We start from the raw sequence: 10459 nt of genomic DNA, 5'->3' as shown, positions 1-10459 counted from the left end.
TGTATATATATATATATATATATATATATATATATATATAAAAAACATCACTGACGTCAATAAATGTTTCTCCTTTTAACCTCTTTGCTGCCTATGTGAAACAATTAAGCTATTATAGATTATTTATGTATTATAATTATTGTTATTATTATTATTATTATTTAATTTCCTATGGGTATTTAAATTAGGAAAAACAAATGTGATTAACAACAATAATGACAAAGAGATAAAAGCAACATCGGAATGTTTTATTGATTCATGTTAATTTTTATTTTTTTTAGAAAACAAAACAACCAATAAATACAAAGATAAAAAGCAACTTTATGGCGAGTGCCTCACCGTATTCCAATAGTAGCATTTCTTTTTCTTTTATATAGTTGCGTACATCTTTTTTTTTGTTTGTTTTACTGCACTCAATGACAGCGGGCAGCAGCACCCAAAGCAGACGGGTCACAATGGATTGCAATGAAACATGAAACAGGCATGCAGATCCATGAGTGATCCTCTTCACGACCCCACACACACAAACTCATACAAAAATGTGTTGGCACATTAAAGACAACATCTAGAAACATTTTTGTTTGTTTGTTTTGCAAAATATATATTATATATACACACAAAGAAAACAAGAAAGAAACCCAGAAACCCTCTTTGTGTCTATTCTTTTGACTGTCAAAATATTGACACTTTTGAGTGTCACTTTCAGATTTAAAGGTGAAGTGTGCCATTTTTGCACCTCTAGCATCACCAAACATTTGCAAGAAAAATTCACCATTTTCAAACAACAGTCCTGAACTGGTCATTGGTCAGCCAAAAACGTAGTCCCGCCCCAAACTCACACCATTGGTTGAGTCAATGTTTTGATAGCGCCACAGTGTTACGCTTTTGATGAGAATCAGTGGCTCACTTATGGTCTCTGCACATTAAGCTGGGAAAGGAGATTAATGTAAAAAAAATGATACACATCACCTTTAAGTAATTCAATGAAAAGAAAAGCTCCATCACATCCTTACAGTCAAGGAATGCTTTCCAGTAAAATCAGGTGCATCAGCACAGTAGATCGCCCCAATGTACAGAGTTTAACAATACACGTGATGTACAAACACAATATCACCCATGTCATCACATGGTTTCGTTAAAATCCTGCATGTTTTCCTCCTGCTTGGTGTATAAAGCAGAGAGCCAGTCATGTGATCAAAGACGACGTATGTCATAATCTCAAAGCTGTTGAAATCTCATCGATTCCCTCATGGGTTTGGCAGGAATATCTGGCACAGGAGGTCGAAAACGTCAAAACAGAAAGTGCACGGAGGACAATAGAGGTTGAAGGTTAGAGAAATGTGCCGAGTCTTGCATTCCCACTCTTGATGTAGATGTGCATTCTCACTGGAGGAAAGAAAGGCTCATTCATATGGGCTGGACTGGCCCAAACCGAAGGAAACAGAGTAGGCGAGGTGAAGAGGTTGAAGCCGGTGTTGTTCGGGTCTCGAGCTCTTGTGTTATCTGACCTCCAGGCAGTCCAGGTACTCCAGAGCCAGCTCATAGCAGAACATGTACTGCTCCTGCCAACAACAGCAAGGTCACGTCAGTTTCTCTGGCAACATTCAGCACTGGCAGAGATTTACATTTGAAGGAAATGCGAGTCATATTGGCCTGCGGATCGTTCATCTGATAATAAAAATCGGATTACGTAATTAAATATTATACAAATTCTCAATGTCTGTCTCAGATCCATACTCACAACAGATACAGAACAGGAGAGACTGAGGAAACAAAGGCACTATTTACATAAATGACAAAAGTTCATGCTGATGAGTTCAGGTTTATGCATCATTATTCATAATTGCACGCATCCATTTGAGCAGCATATGTGTATGTGGGGATATTTGGAGAATATATTTAGAAAAGTAATTCTAAATTAGAAATTTAGAAATTCACTCAGAAATTGCCAGTAAATTTCACAAATACATACAAAGAAATGACAAGTAACAGATTGAATTAAATGTTAAAATGTGAAACTTTGAAGTAGAAAGACTGAGTAGAAATATATTTTTTGTATTGGTTCATAACAATGTTTATGTTAGTTTGCTTTAGACATGATATTATCCTCTTTTTTTTTTTTTTTTTTATAAATCATGTATAGTAACAACTTATTATTCATAATTCAATAATAAAAACAGTGTCAATATTTGCCTGTAGTACAATTTGTCTCTCCAGTTCATTTACGTCTCTTCGTCATATTTTTAAAAATAATTATGAATCGTAATACCAAATAATCAAATCATTTTGGATAAAATCATTTCCCAATTTTAAATTTCACTATGCATCTTACAGGTAAAGGTTGTAAAGATTATAAACAAATCATTGTCAGAACAAAAATGTAGTAATATTTGGCCTTTAGTCAATGGGATTGTTTTGCCAATTTTATCATCTGTTGCAAAATCAAGTAAAAGCACCACAAATGATTTGCCACAATTTGTACACCAAAGTGTGATATATATATATTGGTTAGGGGTTTAGTCTGTATGTAGGGGCAATAGCAGGTCGTAACCATTATAGACATTGAGGAAGACAAGTCCCGTTCAATAATTAGACATGGTCAAACTGACCCCCCAAAAGTTTAATTTTTTTGTCTGCTCTGCCTCAGGGGTCTAACAGCGCTCGTCAATGTCAAAATGTTTGAGATAACCAATCAAATTCAAGTAGGTGGGGTTTACTGTTCACAGAAGCAGAGCACGAATTCCAGCATGAAGCGTCGAAAGCGAGCGAGGTAGAAGTAGCTAAACATTTAATATTTGACAACTGTTTTATGATAGAAATGTTAAACGACTGACGGTAATATCGTCATAGTAGTAATGCAAACTACTTTCACAGAAAACTTTCGCAAATTTCGCCATTTTATACAGAGCCCGGCACATGACATGCAAGAAAAAAATTAATAAATAAATCGTGGGTACTTTTTAATCGTGGGCGGATTATTATATCGAGCGCACCATTTACTTAAAATGAGGGAACAGATTATTAAACCGTGCGCATGATCTAGTAAATCGAGGGAACGAATTAATAAATCGTGCCCACGATTTTTTTTTCTTCCATGTCATACGCGGGCTCCGTAGCTTTAAACCCAGCGGGCACCTTGACATCAATTTGACGTCAAATATTAGTCAAGACTTGATCAATGTGATTTTAAATTAAGTTTTGATAGCAATTTCTTCCAGTGGTGATTGGGCGAAAATAGGAAATGAATCCCACACTGAAACTGGTTTAATGTTTATGTAGGCCAATATGTTTGACGCTCAATTTACATCAAATTAACATCATGTCAAGTTTTTGACCTTACTTTGATTTGGATATTTGACTTGGTTTTTTTTAGTCGTTTTTTGACATAAAACTGACGTCTTTTCAACATCAATTGCTCACTGGGAAGTGAATGTGACGAGACATTAAATGTTTTGCCTTTTCGCCATATTGGGCATACAAATACATTTAAAATATTATTTGCAAATAGTTCAAAATGTTTACTTCCCAACTGGAATTAGAACTAGAATTTTCTTCACTGTTTATATATATAATTGGCAATACGACTAAATAAAAGCTTGCTGATTTTAAGTTTGAAAAATATGAAAATTCATATAAATATCATCCTTTTATTTTTAAGTTTGCTATAAAATAATTGTATTTTTATTTAACACTCCCTTTTTATTTTAAATTATAATAGCATCATCACACTTTATAATTTCGTTTATTATTTTATTAAAAAAATAAATAAAGTGCAATAATATTATTATCACTATTATTTTTTTTTATAGTTATATTTAATGGGTCACAAGCAAACACTACTAATTAGTTCTTGACATAAGTAAGCACACTAACCATAGACTCCACCATGTTGGGCTTGGAGTTGCGGAGAGTCTTGACAGCGTAGAACACGTCCACCATGTTGTGATGGTGCACCATCTCCATTATCATGGTGCAAGCGCAGAAAGTGCCACTGCGTCCGCCGCCATTCCTTAAAGACAACAATATGTCAACCCATTAGCATCTTCAAGAAAAGCAGCATCTTGTAACACATGAAGGAGCGGGATCTGAGCAGCACACTTTCAAAGCTTGTGTGGATTATTGTATTAGAGATGTCTGGAGGGGATAGCTGTGAAAGAGGCATATTTGTGCCACCACAGGCTGCCAGACATCTGCAATACTTTTGAGCATGAAGGAATGGAAAGTGCCAGTGCGCTCTGGGGAAAAGACATGCAATAAAAATGTCACATTCTACTGAGTTAAGATAATTTCCCCTGGGCTACTGATAGAGGAAGGGCACCCCAGCATAGATGCTTTGAAGCCCGATACGCTGCATCTGTACCACGCTCTCATTAATAAAGGATAGACATATTAAACCACAGGCAAGTGCAGGTGGCAGGTACGAATCCCAAGGCCAGAGCACTAAGAAGTCAAATACTGAGGAAAATGAAGACATGAAAAAGCTGCCGGAGATTAAGAGCTTTAAGCAGATTTTCACAGTTGGGTGGCCACGGCAATTTCTGGAGTACAGGATCAAAAGTGACCTGGATTGTACAATCAACACAATGAAGTGTAATTGCTCTCCAGTTAGTATTTGGAAGCGGAGCCGTGTGAAACTTACAGGCAGTGCACTACAGTGCGACCGTCGCCGCACTCCCTCAGCCACTTCTGCACTTGTGCCAGCAGGTTGAGAAAGGCCTTCTTAGAGTCTGGGATTTCACGATAAGCCGACCAGCGCAAGAACTGGAAATGTCGCACTACCAGATGACCTTCCTGCAGCTGAATGATAAAGACAGAGAGAAAACATTAATAAAAGATTAAAAAAAAGGTATGAAATGATTAATTTAAGTAAATACATAATATGTAAGTACATAAGTAGTTAAGGACACTTAATATAAAGTGAGTCCCTAATAGGTTTTGATGTTTGCACATTAAGAACGCCATATGTACGGCTTTACTAACATAGTAAACTTGCTTGGTAGCTCACCTGGTAGAGCATTGCAATTGGGTACACACACAACGCACATTTCATTTTATAATTTACAGATTCACTTTTATCTGTTTTGGATAAAACTGAACACACTTTTAGCAGCATTTCACTTCGGAAGTGTCACAGAGCGTGCAAGAAGTACTGTAATATAATTTCACAGAAATGTCACCACATGCATGGTTTTCCATTGAGCATAGATTCAACCTGAAGCTGAAGCATGTCCTTTCACTAAATGTTTCATGCTCTGCTTTGCATCCTATTCATGGAATATTCACTGTACTTCAAACACTCATTTCAAAAACAGCACACGATATTCAGCTCATCTGCAAGTCATCGACTGGATCCTCTGAGCATTAATTAGCATCTAAATTACTCTGTAACAAATCGTAAAAGCATTTTTCTGTCATGGGGCTGTCTATTTTTCTTTACCTAGGGATGGCGCTATTTAGCAACATGATCTATCAATAACACTCTACACCTTGTACCTTTTTGGGGAAGCGAGACTCATCGTTCCAACACGGGTGGCTCTGTCTGGGGTCCTGTGAAGAGGCAGTACGGGACATTTTCTGACAATGACATGGAGTGTTTACCCGGCTTGCAGAGTCTCAGAGAGACAGAGGGGACATAGGGACTGACAGGGGGCTAGCCAAACTGACACAGGCACGGACGGGAATGTGGCTAAAGGTTGACAGCCTGCCTGACAGGAGTGCTAAAGGGGGCTAGCAATGAGAGGTGCAACACTTGGGACAAGATTTCAAAGAGACAGGATGTTGACAATGAAGCCATCAGGGAGGACTAAGGTCAGCTAGAGGTGCGAGAAAGTGCCTTTTTATTCAGACAAGTCAATATCAGAAGCACAGACCACACTGAGAGATACTGACACCATACGTACAACTCTATCTCTCTCACACATGCACGTAAAGTGTGAAATAAGCAGGTCTAATTCCAGCAGTGCAGTGCCTCCAGTGCTAGTTTGTGAAATTGAGACTTTTAATGACTGACCACACTTTTATACCTTTGCTTTAATTTAATCGGTATTGAATTCAATTTCTAAAGGACTCTGAAAAGATAATTTAGCCATTAGCTTCAGTTAATTAACCTTTCCCGGCGTGGCCCTGAACTCAGAGAATCTCCAGTTTTTAAAAAAAAGATGGACGTGGAAGATGGGTCATTTGTCTAATGAGGTCTGATTTTAATGAGGTACTGTAATAAATGTCAGTGCTAACACTGGGAGAGAATGGCTCGTGATTGGAAGGCATGTACAGGGGATAACATATATCAGAAGATGGCTTATTTGGCCCTATAGACTCACGCGTGTGATGTTGGTCACTCTGAATAGGCGAGTGACGACGTTGTCATCAGTGGATCTGGAGAGCAGCTCGACTGTCATAGGTCCAAACTGCTGCATGCCTGTTTCAGGCCAGTACTGCAGACAAGGCTGACAGAGAGAAGGACACAATTACAGATGCAAATTGCTATTTTAATACACTCCTGTACAAAGTATAGATCAAATGTGTTGTTTAATGAAGGGGCAGCGACCATCAGTGACAAATAAAGTAGGGTTGGGTATCGTTTGAATTTTATCGATTCCGATTCCGATTCTGCTTATCGATTCCGATTACTAATTCCGATTCCAATAAGATAAAAAAATCCATTAAACACATTTTAAGTCAAATATGTAGATGTCAAACATATTTATTCTGTTTTATGTCTATGGTTTTGGTCGATAAATGTGAAAGAGAAGTCAGTTCTGGCCCGGAACAAGCTTTGTGGAAATGCACGGAACAGTTCGAGAATGGAAATTTGGAACCGGTTCTCGATACCCAACCCTACAAATAAGGATTAAATAATGCCCATGACAAAAAAAAAAATTAAATCTAGTTTGAAACACCAGTGTCAAGAAATGTTGTTAGAAATGTAAATTTTTTTTTTTTCAATTTTGAAATTCATGTTAGTTTTCATTTTGTTTGTATATCGGGTAGAACCACCCGATGCGAAGCGGAAACGGTTGCCTCCGCAAAGTGCATTATCCCGCTTATTCCATGGTCATTTGCCAGCATTGACAACTTAAAACCTGTTTATGATGTGTGCAGTGCAATAATTAAAGGGGTCATATGATGCGATTTCAATTTTTCCTTTCTCCATAATTATGTCCCCACTGGATGCAATGAATGCCTCGTTTATAATGTTAATAAATATTTGAATGAATTATCGATCGAGAGAGATGACAGTTGTGTGTGAATTACCTGCATCTGCGCGTCTCTCTCAAACAATGAAGCTGTTTAGTTACTTCAAAAACAGCGATTTTACCCCCTCCTTGCTGAGAAATATAATGTAGCGATCTAGTATCTATGCTATTTTATTAATAAAAGTCGCAATAAGTTTCTGTGTGTGCGCAGCCAGATCTGCAATCTCCGACCTCTCCCTCTCTGTGCATCAATTAAAGCAGCGCATTAATACAGAACGGTAATTAAGCTGACTTGGAACTACCTATGCATTAAATGGCTTTAATGCATACCTGCCACCCAATCAGAATCGAGTATTCAGACAGACCATGGTATAAATAATACCATTATATCTTTGAATTATACCATTTCATATTGACAACATTATCAAATATTAGCCGGTAACACTTTACAATTAAGGTCCCATTTGTTAACATTCATGAATTTAATCCACCGTAATTTAAGGTAGTTAACACATTAACTAACATATAATAACAATGAGAAATACATGTGTTAGAGTATTTATTAATCTTTAACATAAATTCATAAAAATTAAACTGTTCATTGTTTGTTCATGTTAGTTCAGGTATATTAAATAACATTAGCAGATTTATTTATTTATTCATTTATTTTAATAATGTTTTAGTTAATGATGAAATTAACAAATACAGTATTTTTCATTGTAAGTTCACATTAACTACTGTAGTTATCTAATGTCAACTAATGTAACATTATTGTAAAGTGTAAATTTGAACCTATTTCTTAATAATATTTTAAACAGCTTTATATATATATATATATATATATACAGCAGAAAATGGGCATCTTGCGATTAGGCGAAGGGTGAAGATAGACAGTGAAAGGATAATAGAGTCAAGGAAACGCCAGAGATAGGCTAATCAGCACTGAAAATCTAATTGCGGCCCACCAAGATAAGTAATACTTGCTCATTTCTCCATATCGGCTGCATTTTCTAGTCCAATCCCCCACCAGATTACCATTTGCTCAATGTGTCAATTAATTTTCGCTCACTCTGGTTGCAAACAGATCTAATCCAGCACAGTGTTATTTGAAACGAGCAGGCGTGAAACAGCTTCAGCAATGTATTTCCAATGAGAGATAGAGAGATGCTGATATAGATGAGATAGAAATTGATAAATCCTTGTCACAGTGATGCGTATTAACAGAGTGACATGGTGCAGAAGAATATTAATCCGAACACACTCAGACAGATCAGAAAAGAGTGACTGTAGCAGAAAGAGAACAGAGAGATATTTCTAGAAGGTTAGATGACTAACTGAGTGTGATAATGTCTGGAAAAACACTCACACACATCAGATGGAAGACAGGAAGCAAAAATAACTATTAAATAATGTTGTGCAGATCGCCTCACTCATGCAAAAGCATGCACGCACGCACACACACACACACACACACACACACACACACACACACACACAAACACACACACACACACACACACACACACACACACACACACACACAAACACACACAAACACACACACACACACACACACTGATTTTATTATCAGTTGAGTCTTAAAGATGACACACTCTGATTTTGCGTTCAGTGGAATAATGCGCACCAGAGATGCTTTATCATGGAGAACGGGTCACAATGCCTACAAGGGGAGAGGAGTGAAAATCATGGGTAAGTTGGTATCTTGGTGAGTTTGTCCTTTCCATTGCCAATTTAGACAAGACAAACACATTATCAATGTGGGGAGTCTCAAATGAAAAGCACGTTGTGTGTTTGCTGTTCACCCAGAGTGAGAATTATGGGCTCTGTGGGGGGTTATTTTCACACCACAGTCGTCGAAAACATTACAAATCACTATAAATCTCACAGTTTTAATTTTAACCTGGACAACTTTCATATGTGGAAACAAATTTTGTGAAAAAAATCAGATGAAAAAGACTTTATCGACGTTCTGTCGCTTGGAATATCGTTTCCATAAATATACGAAAGAGCAACTGTACATATGTATTTCGAAGAAAATGTGAAGATTTGCTTATAAATATGCAGATGTTTATTTTGACTGCTGCTACTGCTGAGATGTATAGTTTTGTATATGTACATTTTAAGTGCTGCGATTGCTGAGATGTATAGTTTTGTGATGTGATAAGTGAAATTGTATTCTTGTTCGTTTTTATTTATTTGTAAGACTGTTTGTCTTGGATTGATTTGTGGACCCCAAGACTAGCAACCACTTTGTGGAAGCTAATGGGGATCCAAATAAACAATAAACAATTTATGCTTGCATGTGTCATACATGAACATTAATACGCTGAATAGAGAATGAAATCTGAGAGCAGCCACACAGAGGAAGATCTGCAGTCAAGAGCAACTTGCTACTTGCTTCTGCCAATACATCCACAGACATGCTGCTGTGAGCATGTAAGAAATACTGCTGCTGCACATATAACATATATGAAACAACCCCCATAAAAAACATACATGAAATTACCCCGTAGATCTATACAGGTGGAGCTGGGAAGGGGAAGGGTTTCTGAAACGTGCTGTAACTGCTACAGGAAGCACTAGCCGAGTATTTGAATAGTGAGCAGCGAGCTCATTGGCTGCTGATGCGAAAAGAAACCAATCAGCTGCGCCATGCGGATAATGATGTGATTATATCAGATTGAGTTAGAACCTTTCAACCTGCGCTACCTAGAGTTTCATGACAGGACTTTGTATTTATGCTGCACACTGAAATTTTTTTTTTAATGAGTATCTTTTTGTTTTTCAGTTAGAATATTTAAAAATCCTTAAAATAAGATTATATATTACATCTGCAGAAAGTAAGTGTATTTAGATTTTTTTTAAACTTATTTTTAATATAAATATGTAAAACAAGTGAACACAAATTTGCCAGTGCAGAAAGACAAATTACATTCTTATTAAAGATACATTAAAAACAAGTCTCATTCAGTGCTGCTCCAGTAAATTGATAATAAATAAATGAATGAATAAATAACATTAATGTGGTGGAAAATCATTAATATTATTTTTAGTATTTTCTGTTGTTTTTAATTATTTTTTGTTACTGTACATTCATATTATTTTTTACCCACATCCATGGCCTTTATTGCATGCTTTTTAAAAAAAATCTAATTGAACCATGATGAATAAAATAAAGTCACATTATCTACTAAATAATTTCTAGCTGAATATTTTGTCTTATTATTTTGATCCCCCCCCCC

At 36.6% G+C, this 10459-nt stretch overlaps 1 protein-coding gene across 1 annotated transcript in view; it reads right to left on the bottom strand.

Annotated features, from left to right (window-relative positions):
• Positions 1-620: 620 nt before the first annotated feature.
• The window catches only part of LOC107732911 (receptor-type tyrosine-protein phosphatase U-like), a 297899-nt gene continuing 288060 nt past the window's right edge, over positions 621-10459 (bottom strand). The window contains exons 29-33 of the mRNA XM_016544352.1: positions 6321-6446; positions 5494-5547; positions 4640-4797; positions 3874-4009; positions 621-1562 (exon numbers count right to left, since the gene is read on the bottom strand). Of these exons, the coding sequence (XP_016399838.1) occupies positions 1500-1562; positions 3874-4009; positions 4640-4797; positions 5494-5547; positions 6321-6446 (537 nt within the window). The 3' untranslated portion in view covers positions 621-1499. The remainder of the gene's footprint in view (positions 1563-3873; positions 4010-4639; positions 4798-5493; positions 5548-6320; positions 6447-10459) is intronic.

The sequence above is a fragment of the Sinocyclocheilus rhinocerous genome, unplaced genomic scaffold (genome assembly GCF_001515625.1).
Source record: "Sinocyclocheilus rhinocerous isolate Xijiao unplaced genomic scaffold, SAMN03320098_v1.1 scaffold1300, whole genome shotgun sequence".
Taxonomy (NCBI): domain Eukaryota; kingdom Metazoa; phylum Chordata; class Actinopteri; order Cypriniformes; family Cyprinidae; genus Sinocyclocheilus; species Sinocyclocheilus rhinocerous.
This window is presented reverse-complemented; position numbering and strand designations above follow the sequence as displayed.